General features: G+C 37.1%; 1 protein-coding gene across 1 annotated transcript in view; it reads left to right on the top strand.

Annotated features, from left to right (window-relative positions):
• The window catches only part of oprm1 (opioid receptor, mu 1), a 37,215-nt gene extending 24,651 nt beyond the window's left edge, over nucleotides 1-12,564 (top strand). Inside the window, exons 2-6 of the mRNA XM_042011016.1 lie at nucleotides 2,960-3,309; nucleotides 4,292-4,464; nucleotides 6,821-6,999; nucleotides 7,318-7,501; nucleotides 8,023-12,564. Of these exons, the coding sequence (XP_041866950.1) occupies nucleotides 2,960-3,309; nucleotides 4,292-4,464; nucleotides 6,821-6,999; nucleotides 7,318-7,501; nucleotides 8,023-8,028 (892 nt within the window). The 3' untranslated portion in view covers nucleotides 8,029-12,564. The remainder of the gene's footprint in view (nucleotides 1-2,959; nucleotides 3,310-4,291; nucleotides 4,465-6,820; nucleotides 7,000-7,317; nucleotides 7,502-8,022) is intronic.
• Nucleotides 12,565-18,629: the final 6,065 nt, after the last annotated feature.

Raw genomic sequence — 18,629 nt, 5'->3', positions numbered from 1 at the left:
TACTTTGGGGAAGTAAAATGTTGATAGAGCAAAGAAACAGCTTAACAGTATTTCTGTTGTTTTATGCTCTTTTATGCTGAGCTAAACTAAGCAGGTGTTGCTTTAAACAAAGCACAATGAAGGCATTACAGGCTGCTGTGGTGTCAGGATCTTTTGGAATTACAAAATAAAGTAGCAAAACTATATTTCCAAGTCATTTTTGAATGTGCTAAAATAATAATAGGTCTGGTTTCTAAATGTTGTTAAAGAGGAAGACAGCGAAAGTAAGTGAGAAGTGGCAATAAGTCCAAAATACAACAACAAATTTGTTAAAGACAACAATATTTGATTTGATTTTTACATGAGTAAGTTCTTACTCATGACTGGACGCAACTGAAGACTGTTGATGTAATTTCCTGTCGAGATGTGACGTTCATGAACGAATCGATTCTTTTGAGCAGCTCTTCTAAATGAAAGATGGGAACCGAGTCACAGCTGTGAGCCGTTCATTTGAGAGCCATTCTTTTTAGATACAAATTTTCCACACAGCCTTCATCACATTTGTGACATAATAGAAGTCTGATGTCCAACACGCTCCATTCATGTGAAGCATCTATGGGCAGAGAGTATTGTTGGAAAAAAATACTGTGAGTTCTTTCCAAAACATTTAGTAGAAAATTGCACTGACTGCTCAGGTTTATCCTTTTTATTATCTACATTTTTCCTATAATTTTTTAAATCTTGTATAGTAGATTTTGTATAGGTACATATTATGATTGTTTGTCATTCTTATATATTGTGGAGTTTTGTAAGATATTGTAAGAACAAGTTTTTTGAATGGTTCTTTGAAAGGAACGGCTCCTCAAGATCCAGCTCCCTTCAAAGAGCCATAAATCCCATTTCTAATTTCCTGTTCCGGGTTTAGCGCTGACATCTGTCCCATTGAACTCAAAACCCTTACAGGTTTGTTGGAACACTGATTTCTAACATGTTTAGTCTTTTTTTTGTGTGTGAAGGTTATTAAAAAACAAACAAACAAACAAACAATTTTATGGTTTCATGGGCAAATAGAGTACTTTATACTAGTTCCACTTGAAAAAATGTGACATTTTACTACTTGTAAAATATTGTTCCACCTATTTCTCATTCATTTTCTCAATATTTTAAAGAATTACTCTTTTTATGCATAATATTTCAAATCATCTTTTCCTGGGAAAAAGCTGCATGAATAAATTCCTTGGAATGAGAGTCTAATATAATTCTCATCAATAAAATCCATCTAAACTCCTTTATAAAAATGTATTTTAAGGCTTTTAAAAATAATAATGTTGAGGAAAAGAAGGAGGAGAAAAATAAGATCAATTGTTTCACAACCATCCGGAAATGATCCATCTTTAGAGCAAAAGTGTGTAGTTGCAGCAGAATGTCACAGGCAAAGTCATCCAATTTCAATAAAACTTTATTATTTGAGCTGATTAGCTGTTTTGTAATCAGTGTAATGGCTCTCTTGAGTGTTTTAATAGCTCAAAGGCATATTGACCATATTTGGAGCCCTAGCGATTCAAATTGCTCTCACATTTAACATTTTAAACAAATACAGCTAGATGAAATGCTTGTTTTAAATGCTCAGTCATTTGAACGTGGCCTCAAGCTTCAGGCTGAACTTTTAACACCGTTTCCAGCCATGTTTATATAATCTCACTACAGTTTCTCCCAATTAAACAGGACGCCACCTTGAAATCTGAAGGCTGTTTTCTATAATATTTAATCGAGTCGTGTGTGTAGGTTATGACATACATGAAAAATCATTTTAGATTTTTGTAATGGGATCCAGCCTCATCCCATTGCCTTCATTGCAATAACAGCAAATGCTATAAACATGTTATAGATCTTCGCTGACAGCAGATCTAAACATTTGAGCCATTTCAACCATCAGCGTTCCTGCTTCTTCTCTCTGAGCTGGTCGATGTACAGTTTCTTCTGTTTTCTATAAACACTCCACCATACTCATTCTCTTTGAACTCTCCTCTGAAGGGACATTTGGTGAAATGCAGCTGAAGGGTCTGTCCTTGAAATGTTCTGAGTAGAAAGTTACTGCAGACTGAGGAGTGGGAAATGGACCTGACCTTTACATGCTCTTTTGATTTAATCTTTTTTAGTTTTTCCAAAACATAAAAAAAAAGAAAAAGCTCATCCACCGCTGTTATTTCCCATTGTTATTGAAGCTCAAACTAGGATATGAATATACTTATATGTTGTATTCAAGATATTATGTTATGCTGTTTATATAAGACAAACAGAATTAGTCCTGGTTTGCATTTTTTTAAGCATTTGGGGAAATAAATGTAATGGTAATATTTGCACATAATCTCCTCTCTTAGCAGCATGAGGCAAGCCATTTCTTTGTGTTTTAAAACCTCAAGGACTGGGGTTTTATTTATGTAAGCAGCTTTTTAAGCTGAGTCACTACAATTAATTGGGATCGCTACTAACTGAAGCAGGAGATTCTAATTATTCACAATGCATGAAGGGCATAATCATCATACCAGACTTTTTGTTAGACTTGTTTAGAATCATAGTGAAACAATCATGGCCAACACCAAAACTGCTTCAGTTAAATGCGTAAAGGAGGACCACAAATTTAGTAGGTTTAAAAGTTTACCTAAGTTTTACTGTGGGATTAGGGTTTGTGGACACTCTGGTGTAAGTTGTGAAGCTTGTCAGGTTTGCAGATGACCATGCTCAGTAGTAGCTCATTGGGCAATTAGCAGTTCTCTGGAATCTTTCATAATTCTTGCGTTTTGCAGAGTTACCATGAGTAAAAAGGGGCGTAAAACAAATGCAAAATGCTAAATAAAACAGAAGATGTGCAAAATATCTACAAAGATATCTTCTTGTTGTGGTGAGGTATTGAGAGGTGTTTGTCTATGTCTGTGCTGATCGGCCCGTCATCTAGTATGACCCCATGCCTTCTGTGCAGGTACACTAAAATGAAGACAGCAACCAACATCTACATCTTCAACCTGGCTCTGGCAGACGCATTGGTCACCAGCACTCTTCCGTTCCAGAGCGTCAACTACCTGATGGGCACCTGGCCGTTCGGTGACATGCTTTGCAAGATGGTCATGTCCATCGACTACTACAACATGTTCACCTCCATCTTCACTCTCACCACCATGAGCATCGACCGCTACATCGCCGTGTGCCACCCAGTTAAAGCGCTGGACTTCAGGACGCCACGCAATGCAAAGATTGTCAACGTCTGCAACTGGATTCTCTCCTCAGCCATCGGGCTGCCCGTCATATTCATGGCCTCCACCACTGTCACTCGTAAGCATGAGCTTTTGGAACAACAAGAAACTGTGTTAGAAAATAAATTAGATCAGCTGCAGTCAAGGCAAAACGTGTTCGATATTAATGAATTTTCTTTGTAAAAGACAAAATAGAGAAATCAAAAACCCATTCAGCCCAAAATCAACAAACAACAAAATCAAAAAGTGCAAGAGAGCATTGTTCATCTTTAAACAAGTGTTTCTGTAGAACTGCAGTGACAATGGTGAAAAAACTGCTAATTAACCTGTGGCCGTTGGAAGAATGTACTGACACCATTATAGAGCAGAGGCATGATGCTTTAGGCTGCTTTTAGTGAAAATTAAGTTAACCCCCTTCACATCTATGAGTGAGAACATAAGAAAAACACCAACCTACACAAACCAACTTTGTTGCTTGATGACAACACGCTGATTTAATGACCACTCAGTTGTATAGTCAGACACATCTAATCACCATAAATATCACACATACAACACATTTACACACAACAGGGTCATTAATGTCAAATTTATCTTGAGATATAGCATTCAAACACACACCACCCCTAACAGTAAACACAGTTTCAATCGACATATCAGTGTTCTTTTGACCACTAATGATGCTCTCTATTTACCTGATGTGTAAACAAGTTTTATGGATTTATAATGAAACATATCCGCATGTAAAGATGGAATTAACACCAAGCGGTTGCACAATTATTTATGTCCATAATCAAGCAGTAAAGATAAACTTTTACTAGTTCCTGTTTGACAAATGTGAAGATTACAGTACTTTGTGCTCTTTATTCCTCTTTATTTTCCTACTGGTTGAACAAAGAAAGTAATTTACAGGATGTCACAAAACATGATCAGTAAATGAAAAATGCTGTTTTCAGTTGAAATATTTCCTGCATCTCTACATAATTTTACACTTATTAGCACTTTTTACCAAATAAAGAGTAAAACAGAAATTATTTCTTCTTATGTGTCTCCCTGCACAGATTCTATCATTGACTGCAAGCTGATTTTCCCTCACCCCTCCTGGTACTGGGACACCCTGCTGAAGATCTGCGTATTCATTTTTGCCTTCATCATGCCCGTCCTCATCATCACCATCTGCTACGGGCTCATGATCCTGCGGCTCAAGAGCGTGCGAATGTTGTCAGGCTCTCAGGTAAAGAGTATTTTTTTTCTTTTACAAAGGAGGATAAATTAATGACGTTCAGTTAGTTATACACAAAATGTTAATGTATTCATTTATTATCTGTACCGCTTTATCCATTATGGGTAAAGGGTAGGCTGGAGCCTATCCCAGCATTTTAGAAGGGTACACCCTGGACAGCCCATCGCAGGGCCAACACAGAGAGAGGCAAACAACCATTCATGCACACACTCCTAAGGAGAATTTAGAGTGACCAATTAACCCAACATGTATGTCTTTTGGACGGTGGGAGTAAGCCGGAATACCCAAAGAGAGCCCACGCATACACAGGGTAAACATGCAAACTCCACACTGAAAAGGCCACCACCCCCCAGGTTCAGACCTCCCCCCAGCTGAGGCTGTGGGATATCTGATTGGGATTCATAATATCCCAATCAGATAGAAATATGAAAGTTTTATGTTTTTTTTTTTTTTTTTAATTTAAAAGCCTGATTACACCCAGTATGTGACTCACATTATTAACTGAAATGCTGATTGATTGCATTTTTAAGACTAATGAAGTACCATGGAGGACTGCTCAGAATATGCTTAGAAATGCCATCGTTTCAAGGAAAAAGTAATGGAGAATAAATTTTAACCTAGGGCTGTGTTTCAGTGTTAATTAAACCTTTAACACTCACCAGCCTGGATTTATGCAACATGAAAAAGGTACTTCAGTATTTTCAAGGCTTCTCTGCCTATGGATTCAAATTTTATAAAGTTATCTGAACCATTTAAAGTAATAATACCGCAGCAGCAATAGTTCTATACACTGTAATAGAAAGAGCTCTTTCTCTGAGCACACACTTGTTGAATGACTGTACATTATTTCCAAAAAAATCCAGAGACTTCAACATTTCCAAGCTTTTGGAACTATTCATTACAATAAAATACAATAAATGCTCACTCCTGATTTGAATTAAATAACGTACAAATGATTTATTATTTATTCAAAATGAACTTGTTGTCATGAAACTGTTCCAGTTTAATCTCTCCCCAAAATATGTAGCATTTGTATTTGTTGACCGCTCTAAAATGTTTGCTTGTTTTGTAAGAGCCTGTGTTGTGCAGGTGATATGATGATAAATCCAAACCATGTATATTTATAACTCCAAAACCTAACTGGGTAGTTTAACCACATGCTTCTAATAACCAAACCTAAGCACAGAAGAAAAGCATAGGGACTTGTACTTGGATATTGGATCAGATGCACATTAAACCCAGATCTGCTGCACTCCTCCTACATCCTTACAAGTTTTTATATTAGTGGCAGACATAGGCATGGTAGGGTTTTTGTAAAGAAAAATATGATTTCGTAGACTTGAAACTGCTTTCTGGCAAGAGAAGCTGTTCAAAACAGCTTTGTTTTAAAACATAAATACAGTAATCATGAGTAGAACACAAAACTATTTCACTGAACAGCTAAACATCCTGTTTTTAAAGCATAGTTTAAGAAATTGGATTCAGTGGGTAATTTGCATTTCTAAAAAAGTGCCTATACAAGTTTCAAAATGCAAAATAGTCTGAATGCAAAAGAAAGTCCTTGTAGACTGTAAAAAGCTGTTGCATTGGGCTGATAACAAGAAACGTGTCCCCAACAAGAGACATGTCCATTAAAACAATGAAAAGGATTATAAAACTCCTTCAAAAAGGAAATTCAACTCAGAATATGGTAAAAGATGCTGGTTGCTTCCAGGCAGTCTAAAACTTGGAATAAGAACAAAAACTAGGGTAAAATGGAAACATACAGTTAAACAAAGGAAGACGTCAAATCATCAGGACGGAAACTTCAACGTAATATGACTGACACAAGGTAGAAAGTACACAAGAAAAGGAAAAAAAAACTAATAGACAGGAACACAAGTCAGTAATTGGGACCAAACTGGCGGAAAACAACTCAAAGAAATGAGATTTACACAAAGCAAAATGTTAAAAATGACCTTAACGGATGAAAACAAGATTACAAGCAGTCATGGACCGTGGATGACTGGACGAAAAGATGATTAAGGACTGGAAGAAATGTTTGTCATTAGAAGTAGAATTACAAACTAAAGTCAGTGTGTCAGAAAAGTCAATATAAAAAAAAATTAAAGACTGAGTGTGTATGGTATATTTAAAAATGTTAAATATAAAAATTAATTAATTAATAAAAATTAAACATAAAACATATATTTATTTTCATTTTAGCTTCTTCTGGTCTTTGTGCTTTCCAACATCCTCGTCCCCTCTGTGGTTACCCCACTTTCATCAGTTTTTTTCTCATCGTGTGATCCTACTTGTTGTCAGTACTGAACCGCTCACCTCTCCTACGCTCTCGCTGCACTTACAGGAGAAGGACAGGAACCTCCGTCGAATCACCCGCATGGTTCTGGTAGTGGTTGCCGTCTTCATCGTCTGCTGGACCCCTATCCACGTCTTTGTCATCATCACAGCTCTTATCAACATCCCCAGCTCCACGCTGCAAACTATCACCTGGCATTTCTGTATCGCTCTGGGCTACACCAACAGGTATTAACCCAGCACAAACAGACTTGCTCTCTGTTATATTTAAAAATAGGATTTCCAAAAATATGATTGAAGATAAAATTTTTTAAATGTCATTCTCAGTTTGCTGCTTTGAATGATTCTTATCATTTCAGAGAAAAAAAAACATGCAATTTAAGGATGACATTTAGATTTCATGCTTTTCTTTTGATAATTTGGTGGAAAATATTTTCTTAAAAAGCTTAAAATGTTTTCAAATTTTACACTCTGTATTTTACAACATAGAAAACAAAATTGTGATGACTTTGGATGAAAACTGAATGTTTTTCTTCCCCTCTGCAGTAGTCTGAACCCGGTTCTTTATGGCTACCTGGACGAGAACTTCAAGCGTTGTTTCCGTGAGTTTTGCACCCCGAGCCCTTCGGTGCTAGAGATGAAGAGCTCATCCAGAACCGGTGCCACCAGCCGCAAGATCCCACAGCTTGAACAAAACAGTGCAAACACAGTCGACAAGTCCAATCAGCAGGTAGTCTGTGTGTCTGCATGCACCTCTGCTTCTTTCTTTAAAGAAATAATATGGCAATAGCAGTGATTCTCTTTCTTGAAGCAGTTGGATCACAACACATTAATATTTTTTTACTTACACATCTGCTGTGTGAGATTTTTATCTTTCTTTCTTTATTATTTTACTGCATGGATTTTATTCATGTGTGAAAATTCATATATATTCTGCAGCTCATTTACAGGCCAGTTTTTGCCAAACTGAACCAGCATATATTTAAAACAGCATAGATAAGCACAAAGCATTGTTCAAAAAATAAAAAAAATAAAAAAAATGCATATATTATTTTATAGTTTATATTTGTTTTTTATTTGTGATTAATTTGAATGTTAAAAAAATCCATCCAGTTATGTTGAATTCCTGCTTTATTTCAGTATTTGGGATTTCTCTGTCATATAAATAAATAGAAAATCTGAGGTGGGGACAGTTGGGGATCCGTTAGTGGGTACTTCATGACTCAGAGATGACCCCTTCTTCCTTTGCAGGTATGACTAGCCTTGGAGGGGTCGTCGGTTGATTCTCGCTGTTGTGGCGGTGTTGCCAACGACGATCTCAACTCAGAAGTCACGCAGGTCACCACAGGGCTTTAATTGTGCACACACAAACTAAACACGACGACAGAAATGGGGACTTGAGTTTGGGACTGGGACTTAAGTCCCACTTAAGTCGTATTTTCTGTGTCTTGAGACTCAACTTAGACTCGCACTCAGAAGACTTGAGACCCGACTCGGACTTATAGTTTAAAACTTACAAACAATCTTGTTTTTTTTTCATGATCTTCTCCCCGTCCGATCTCCTGTCTGCTGACATTTCCCCAGATGTGACACTGACATAGTGTCCGCAGCGCACGGGCAGTCAATCAAAAAAATGACAATACCAGTGAACACGGCATTGTAACTTTTGGGTATTAAATACTTAATAAAAAGGGACCAGTATAAGAGCAGCAAACTGGAACATCTGTGGTATAAAATCCAGGATGCTGGATCCACCTTCATCCAACTTGGATGGTTTGGTCATTGTAATATGAACACTAATGTAGTTGCTGACCCCTGATCTACAGGTTTTCCAAATTCAGTAAAACAAAGAAATCTTCCAGAGGAGAGGGACAGAGCATTTGTTAGTTCAGGCTAAAGGTCAGTGCTCTTACAAAATGTTGGTAGAAAGGCTGAGTACAGATTTTAAATTCCTTGAATAATATCTTCTAAGCAGACCAGACAGCAGCTTACTCATTACAACTAAAACTGACTTGCAACTTGACTTGGACTTGCAAGAAAGGACTTGTGAACATCTCTGCATGATGACATGAAATCCAGAACATGGCTCAAACTGACCGGGACAGACCACTTTAATGATGTGTTGCCAGATTAAACGTAGAGTGAGGCCAGTAACCTGCCGACCCCCACTGATACTGACCATTAAAATATCTTGGCCTCCCAGTTAAAAAATGTTTTCACTAAATTGTATCACAAATTATTACCTAGTTTTCATTGGTGTCATTGGTCAAATATACACTGTATAGACAGAAATATCATACAGTCAGCAAAGGAAAACACAGATTCAAGTCAGTTACATGTTGATGTTTCATTCTTTCTGCCTCACTGGGCTGAGCATCCTGTCCTATCGCCCAGCTTATCGCTAATTCATTAGGTTGTAAAAACAAATCACTTAATTGTCTTTGTTCGTATGCCTTCGCGCCACTCTATCACTTTTCGTCTAGACGTCTTTATGAATTATTTGCACATGTGCGAGAAAGGCGTAAGTTGTGGGAAATGTGGATTTATGGTGGATACTGCTCAAGCGGGTCTGTGACTTTCTGCCCACATGAAGACTTTACTGGATGCAAAGCTGAATTTAAAGTCACTTGCACCAGCTGTGCTTGTTAACCTGCTTTTATGTGGCTTCAGCAGGGGCTGGCCTTTTCATTTAACCACACTCACTCATCTGCTCGGCACCTTGCTGGCTTCAGCCACTTCAGGATCATGAAACATGTTGCCGTACAACTGTGCTCTTTCATCAACCCATTTCGATGATATGGTATAAGACTATGTGTGCTCTCTATTCACAAAGCCTAACAAATGTCTGAATGTACAGAAAGGAAACCATGATGGGTTCTCTGAACTGTGGACGCGCCGGCCAGCAAAGAAAATGCATTAGGTTGTTTGTACAGCTCACAAAGCATGCTGTTACGGGATACAGTGCAAACACTTTGCTCTATCTATGTATGATTAACCACAGCTTAGCCATTACGGCAGGAATGGGTTTAAATAGAGTCACTTCTCACTTATCAAGTGAGACAAGCAGGATTGTACATCGTGTATAATCTTTAAAATGACTTATGCTTGTATGTTGTGCTGTGTGCTAAACGTGCAAGATGCCTTTTTTCTGTCAATAAGTATTGTTTTTCAAAAGCTCTATAAACATGAAAATGATTGTATTAATCTGCCATGTAAAGTATTGTAAGTACTCTGTTGCTTTTTTATAAATGTGAAATCATGAAAATCATTGTGCTCCTAAATAGATTAATAGAAATCATCTTATTGAATCTGCCTTTTGAACTGAGGAGGTATGTAAAAATCGTTATTGTGTAAAAGCTTAAATTGTGCTTTAAAAAATGTGAGTTTAACTTGTTTTGTTTGGTGTAAAAAAAAGTGATGTTGGTGCCACATTTTTTGTCAGTTTTTAAAAGAATTTACAGATTATTATGTTGTTTTTGTCCTTCAGGCTGTTAGAGAGAAAATAAAGAGCCTGAGATAAGAAACAGAGTTTACTGTCACATGCTCTGTCACACACATGTTCACATTGCTTTGTTATCGTTGTATGAGAAAACAAATGTACACTGTGTGCAATTCACATGATGATAATGTGAACATAAATGGTGAGGAGCCAAGTTTTTTCCTTTCATGCTAGCAGTTAAAAGAAAATAATGAGTAGTTATGTCACATCACGACAGGAAAACCTGGTGTCATGGGAAAAATATGAAATAGGAATAACACAAAAAGTAACTTTGAAAAACAAAAGAGAAGTCTAAAACAGAAATATGAAAAGTGTCAGACGGGAGAACAGTTTAGGTCTTCAGGATGATACTTGTGTGTTACTCTACTGCTAAACCCCCTCCCAGGATGCTTGGATGATTAAATGATGTATATTGTGTCCTTAGCTTTTTTTTTCCCCCAAATTTTCTGAGGCCTTAAAGAAATCTCATGGTTTAGGTCAAAATACAGCAGTGATACAGTACCACTGCATTCCTGTTCCAGCCTGTCTTTACACTTGCTTATAGCAGCTGGCTGGCTTGTAGGGGCTGAAGCGAACCCTCCCACCCCTCTCTGTCAGAGGTTGTACCTCTTTTCAGATTGTTGTGAGAGCATCTAGATGTAATTTTAAACACAAATTATATTTATGAACCATAAAGTGTGTTATTACCCTATGAGAAAACATGCTGAGCCCGAGAGCTCACAGCAAACTGATTAAAAAATAAAATATAAACAGGCAGACACAGTGACACAGAAAGAAAACTAAAGTAACGTAAAAACCAGCTTCATTCAGTGCAATTCTTCTATTGCATATCAGCTCAATAAATCCTAAATTCCACTGTTACTTCATCTGTTACACAAGTGAAGTTTCACCTATATTAATTTTTGTAATGATGGGTTCCAGTGTTCAGCTCCTATGCTTTTAGGGACTGTTTCATAACAAAGGGGCCACTTTGAAAGTCAAATTTTCAACTGGTAAAATAAATCAAAGTATGATTTTGTTTTCCTAGTTGGGAACTTGGATTAAATCTGTCGACCCAGATTAATACTTTTTTTTCAGATTGAAATGTAGCTAACCATGTAACTGTAATTTTGTTCATTTTCTATTCTTTCCTAATAAAAACATGAACAGAGTAGTGGTCTAGCATTAGTAGGTGATTTAATCCTTAAGTGAACTGTGTATTTGATTATGAGAATTTACTGTTAACTGACAAAAGCAAAATAATCTTGACTCCTGAATGCAGCCTGGAGCAGATAAATAATATAACTGATACGACGTCCTAACATTCCCACAGAATGACGTTTTAGGAGCAAGGTGACCCCAAAGTTAGAGTTTATGAGTTGTTGGTTATAATAGACAGATAAATAAATTCTTTTAAACAGATTTTTTTTTCAGCTTTAAACTGTTGTTTTGTGAGTTTCACAAAAATGTTGAATTGCTTCATTAATCGTTACTTTGTTGTCCATTAACATGTAAACGAGACAGTCATGTCCTTGGAGACACAACAGATTATGTCTTGTCACCTGCTGTGACATGTTTAGCAAAAAAGTGATGGGTTGACCTCTCGCTTTGTTTACATCCACGGTTCAAAGAATTAAACACACTGTACATAGCCTTGAGTATTAAAGGATTGATTGTTCCCTGTGTAAGCTTTTTTATGGATTTTCATTTCTCTCTCCACATTGTTACAATAAGACATTTGACAGGAAAGCTCACTGTAGTGCTTTTTGTGTTTTGAATTAATGAACATTTCCCAGAAGAGTTACCATTAATCTGGCTTTTATGTCAGCTTCTTTATGTGTGTGCGAGGGATGATTGTCCTCAAGCCTTTACAAAGTGCAATATCAAAATGAGATGATTTATTTCTATGAATGTTTATTGTAATAGCCAGTACTTTTGACTGAATAGAGGAAAAACAGAAAGGAAAAGCCAGTGTTGCCTAGCACAGCATTGCATCTGCAATTCAAATCTTTGCATTTACTGAAATTTAAATTAAGATAAAGGAAAATGATACATATTTGATTAAAAAAAGAAGGTTTTTGGCACCCTAAGAGTCACATTCATTATTTAAGATGTGTCCTTGTGCACCAGAGAAAAACAAGATCTCATATGACTCATGACTTATTCCAGTATGTGTTGCAGTCTTGTAATTGCATTTCTTGTAATCTAATGTATAAATCTTTTTTTTTTTTTTTTGGGGGGGGGGATAACACTGAAACACAGTACATGTCTAAACGGTGCATTGCCTATGGAATAAAGTGCAAGTTTAATTCTCACTGAATGGCTTTTTTTTTTTCAGACATGAATAAAAAATAATCTGCATTGTGTTGTCTTTTCAATGAATGCATCAGCAATTTTCCCTCAGTTAAAAATACACAAGGGGCTTCTTTTTCATGTACCTTCACAGATGAGGAGTATGAATACCAATGAACAATATCAAAAAATAATGGGGGAAATAACTTATTTACAGTGTTAGAGCAAGTAACTGTGGAGGTTCAAATCAGATGATTAATTATTGAGCTGGAAAGGGAGTTCATTTTCAGCTGAGATTTTTTAAGAATAAAGTCATACATTTCTGGGAAAATGTTCTCTGAAATGGAAGTGGTCATTTTACACAAAAAAGATCCTAAATTTAGTGTATTTTCTTATTAATAGGTCCATTTCATGGCCCTAATTACAGAATTTTGATTTGTGATATATTTAGAGATAAAAACAAATTATTCTATGAGTTTTGTTTTCACATTCAACTTTAATGTAGAACTTTTTATTCCTGCCTTTAACAACAATTTTACTTTATATGGCCCCAATGTGCCATAACACCTGAAACTATAATGTATCAAACGATGTATGCGACAGCAGCAACAGCTGTAACAAGTGGCGTTTGGTTGCTCTAAACCAAGAGTAGGCAAGTTCTATCCTAGACAGCTGCAGTCCTGGAGGTTTTCAATGTTTCCCTGCTCCAACACACTTGATTCAAATTTTCAAGCAGTGACTTATTCGTTTTAATCAGGTGTGATGAAACAGGGAAACATCGAAAACTTGCAGGACTATGGCTTTTCTGGACCAAATTTGCCTACCCTTGCTCCAAACCAAGGGTTACCAACTCCAGTCCCCAAGAGCTACCATCCTGCAGGTTTTAGATGTTTCCTTGCTGTAACTCACCTGATTCAAACGAAACGATTTTGCAACAACTTGTTGTCAACTTGTGCACCAGCCTGTTAATGAGCCACGGATTTGAGTCAGATGTGTTGCAGGCGGGAAATCTAAAACCTGCAGGACGGTAGCCCTCTGGGACCAGAGTGACCAGTGTGTAAGCTACAGCAGTAAGTCAACTTGCACAACACACTGAATCTCATTTTACAAAATGGACTTGGAGTGATTAAATATGCTGTTGCTTATAAAACCTTACTCTGATGTGGATATGATTTTTATCTCCAAGCAATCCAGAATTTATGCTGCCAGGTATGCAGTTTAGGACACATGCAACAAAATCTGCATTAAACTTTGCAAGAACTGTGTGGACAATATGAGAAGAATTATCACTTCGAAGACAGAAAATAATTCCCAGACATGAGGTGTTATGTAGGTGTTTTGTTTTGTTTTTGTTTTTTTTGTGCTTTGGTTGTTTAAGGTCAGACTATTTCTCTTCAGTAGCAGCCACAGCTCGTTTTTTTTCATCCCACATAATTTACAGCACTGTCACACTCACATGATGAATCTTGTTTTGTCAGCTCGCTCTTTAGTCTCCAGAATAAATCAACTTTACCATCACAGTTACAACCTCTTCTATCATTGCTATGATCTTCTCTGTCAAAAACTTTGCTCCTCTCCTTTATGCCTGACTTTTTCAGACTAAATCATTATGATCCATTATATGTGGAGAAATTGCAAGTTAATTTAAAATATATAATTCACCAGTGCTTAACCTACCAATAAAATTCTAAGGGTCTGTCCTTTCTTACAAGATTTAGTTTGACCTAAACCAACTTTTGAGACATCCCTCTATTAACATCCATGATTGGAAAAACTGTTAACTTCAAGGTTATCCAAACCTTAGTTTGCACTTACCAATCAAACTGATGTGTTCAACACGTCAGTGCAGGAACAGGAACTAAAGACAGTTTTGCTTAGCTTGATTTGAATGTAGAAGACATGAATGTTTAATGAAGGCATCAGAACCACTTCAAGCTTTTTTGAGCTAAGGTACATTTTTTCATTGAAAAAACCACAATGCACTTAAATGGGAATCAAATAAACACAAAGAAAAGGGTATTTTATGGTCTTTCATAATTATACTCAAACCTGGGCAGGTTTGGATGAACAGAGAGCTGATATCCTGGCAGGAATTGAAGAAAGACACACATAAAGTACTTCCTCAACTTCTCTCTGTATGTAGTTTTTATGGCAGTCAGGCTTGAGAAGCTCAATTCACACAGATATGTCATGGAAAATGAGAGCAAAGTCAAAATAGCTTTGCTTGCCAGAATGGGGAACTCCTTAGCAGCAGCCAACCAAAAACTGTCCAATGGTAGATCAGCAAAGCTTAGCTTTAAACCACGATTTTGTCTAAGTTCTGTTAATTCCTCCTGCTCCTGTAAAGTCAGATCCTTTCCAACAACTGATGCTGAGCTAAATGGTTCCTTAAGCTAGTCAAGGCTTTCAGTGAAGGCTGAAAAGAAATAAAAAGACATGTTCTCCTCAAGAGTTTTCAAATGTGCACCTACTGTCGCACACAATGCAGCGATGTAAACATCTTCCCATTTCTTGGTGAGTGCACTTTCCACATTTTGTTGCCAGGGGAGCACCTTCGAATGGAATCTGATTATTTTATAAGTACTTGTAAGCAGGTTTTCATTTCAGCTTTGTATTTGTGTTGAATTCATTCAGATTATGAAAATGTGCCAGCTTTGCACATCCCTTGCAAGCAGCTTTGTGTCATCGGAACGCTCATTTGTCAGAAACACTTTAAGTTCCTCCCGCAGCTCATACACACCAGCTAGCACCTTGCAGTCCAACAACTATCAGACCTCCGTATCAAACAGCAAGGCATTATTTCCTCATGTACTCACACAAAGATGCAAATATGCAACATTTCAAAGGTTGTGCCTTGACAAAGTTTGCTCGAGGTTACCATCTTTGCTTTCTTTTGACCTCCACTTATACTGGGGCCTTCATCTGGGTCCAAACTTTGTCCAGAGTCCAGTTCAGAATTAACATTTTTCCTTTTCAAAAGCTGTTCCATTACTGTCAACATAGTCTTGGTAGCCCCAATGCTACTGTCATTACCACCTGCCCCATCTATGCATCACTAATTCTCTTGTCTCAAAATACAAGGCTATCAGCTACCTCCTGCCACCTACTGATATGGAAGAACATTATTGATTACTCTGCCAGTCACTACAGCACAAACACTCGACAATGACACATTATTTGCAGATAATAATTAGTTGATTTAAAAAAATGTTGGATCTTGCACCTTATGATGATTAATTAATCAAGTGGTTTGTGTAGATTCTCAGTCATCCGGGTCATGGTAATCCTTAAAGCTTAAATAAAGGCAACTGAACTTGTATTTCTTGGTTCTTGAAGAGTGAACTTTTTTTCAAGCCTTCTTTTACATTGTGACTTATTTTTTGCTCAAATTTATATGTGTTATAGTTGTTGTCGAATATCTGACTTTTTTTCCCCCCAAACTTTAAAACCTGGTAAGGATCAAAGGAAACTCTAGTTGTCATGGTTTAGGGGTTTGTGCCTCGGCGTTATTGCTTTTCTTTTTGTTTCTTTTGTACTCAAGTCTTCTGTGTTTTGGTTTCTTGTCTAATTTTGTAGAGCCACACCCATAGTATGTTCTGTGCTCGTTCCTTGATTCAGCACACCTGGTTTGATTATTCCATTAGACTCCCCTGTTCCTCATTAGTTATCCTCAATATATATACCCCTTGGTTTGTGTTACTCTTTGCCAGATCACTGTTGTCTTTCCTCTATTCTTGTCTGTGTCAGCGCCATTAAATCCTGGATTATTGCACTAACCTGCCTTCTGCTTCTTCCCTATCACCATGACACTACTAGGCTATGTCTCAGTGCTAATGGTGCTATTGCTTTACTGTTAAGAGCACTCTACACTGTGGTTTCGCTTGACCTGAAGTTTTCATTTTAGATCAGGACCAGATGATCAATTTTAATATGTACTGATCTATATATCATTAAGACTGAAGGAGGGTGTACTTTCTATGTGCTTCCAATGACTGTAAAATCTGATAACATTTTTATAAGTGAGGCTCCAATGTTTATTAGTGAGGAGCAAGTAATGAGAACTAAAACCTCACTTGTGTCTTTCAGCAGTGGATAAACGAGCCATTGTTGATTTTTTTTTCTTTTTTCTTCTTTTTTCTTGACACTTTTTGCTTCATGGGAAATCTCTTGAAAATTTGAGCTAATAACTCAAGCAGGCTGTAATAGTAAGAGTTCAAGAGCTGCAGAATAAATTAATATTATTATTATATTAGGTTTTGTTAGAGTATATTTGGTAGAATATGAAGTACTGTGGTTACTGTGTTGTTTTCTTTGGCAGTTCTCCACTTCATCCTTTTTAAATTCAAAGCGTTTTAATTTTGAAGGATTTATTTATAAAAATAAATAAACTTCAACAATCCATTAGTCCAACCTGTCTTGAGCATTCATAAATAATGCATTGTTCTCAATTATCAGGGTAGCTCAAGGGCCATTGGGTTTCATTTCCAGTCCAGCCTCTCATTAAGCAATGAGCCACTCAGCAATGTATAGTGTTTTTTTTTTGACAGGGAGTCAAAGAGGACATTAAAGAGCACAAAACCCTGTTCACACTACATTTTCTTTTCAAACCGGGACTTTGAATGCTTCAGTTATAGTGAAATAAGCTTTACTCCTTCCATCACTAAAAACATGCGACTAAATATCGCTTTAGATTTTGTCTGAAATGGAAATTCACCATAAAAGCATATGAACAAATCAGTCATGGCTCCAGGTTGATTCCATTAAATGGCGTCTGTAAGTGAAAATCTGATCAGCGAGTCATTAGGAGTGCATGACGCTTGTCATCACATGCATGTCTGCGAACAAGCACATAAATATCTTGTCATATTTGGGTCTTTTGAGGAGCCAGGCATCATCTTATTGGAGTTGGCAGCATGATTAGACCTGTCAGAGTGATTACTCTAAAGAAGCTTGTCTCATCCTTCTGAGACAAAGCTCACATTCAGACCACATTTTATGAAGCTGCCCTTGTCTGTGTAGAAGTTTTTCAGCCAAGATAAAACTTATCTGCCAAGTATGTGAATTGATCTTACATTTAAAAGGTCAAATGCTTCTTGAGGAAAAAATAAGTATCATAAACTGAACACTCAACTGGAAATATGCAATAAAAGTTTAACAGTGCACGTAAATATATTTACAATAGCCTAGTAAATGATAAGCACCTTAACACATGAGAAGCAGATAGAAAAAAAATCTAATGTAATGTAAAAATCTATTGTCTATTTCAACATGTTCACCACCAATTTATTCTGAATAATTTGACGAAAAAGCTGAAAGTTTTGTTTGATTTGTACCCTTGCTGCAGGTGGCTTTATTTAGGTGATAACAGAAATGTCACATTAACAGACTTTTATCTGATCAAAGATTGTAATCAGTGGAGAAAATAATGAGATTTTTAGAGCAAATAAACATAAGCTCTTTATGAAACCGCAAAAATCTGGAGCAAGCTGGAGTGAGAGTTTTGATTCAGAGATGTGCCAAATCCAATTTATTCTTCTAAGCTTCAGTACAGCAGCAACTCAGCACTGTCGAAGTGCACTGGTCTCCTCAGGCTATTTCACACTTGATGAATGGCCAGCTGACTCTCATCTTACCGAGGGGAACATTTCATTTTGCTGGCCAGGCTCTTGGCAGATCAGAAAGGGTGCAGACAGAATCTTGGGGGGTGTTTGGGTAATAAAAGTCAAGGACTGTCCTAAGAAAACAGACAGAAAAGAAGCAGTTAACTGGGCAAACTTGTATCATCGAGCAAATAAGTGGGACAGATCTGAGTGACCTCTCAGTGCCAGTAAACCAACCACCCAGCAAACATCCACAGTTTGTCAGCTGACCAGCCATCACTATAACAACCCAACAGGGTGCAGTTTGTTTTCATTTTCTTCCATTGCCTGGTGGTTGCTAAAGAGCTCCAACTTTAGCAGCTTGTTTAAATCACAGGAAGCATCGCTGACTCCCTGTTTTCTTGCTTGGCAATCACTCAGCAAGACTGTGAGGGCAGAGGCACCAGCCTGTCAGGTAATTTTCCCATCAGTCTATACGATTTCATCAC

This window comes from Melanotaenia boesemani, chromosome 16 (assembly GCF_017639745.1).
Source record: "Melanotaenia boesemani isolate fMelBoe1 chromosome 16, fMelBoe1.pri, whole genome shotgun sequence".
In the NCBI taxonomy this organism is placed as follows: Eukaryota; Metazoa; Chordata; class Actinopteri; order Atheriniformes; family Melanotaeniidae; genus Melanotaenia; species Melanotaenia boesemani.
The sequence above is the reverse complement of the archived record's forward strand: the minus strand, read 5'-3'. Positions and strand labels throughout refer to the sequence as shown.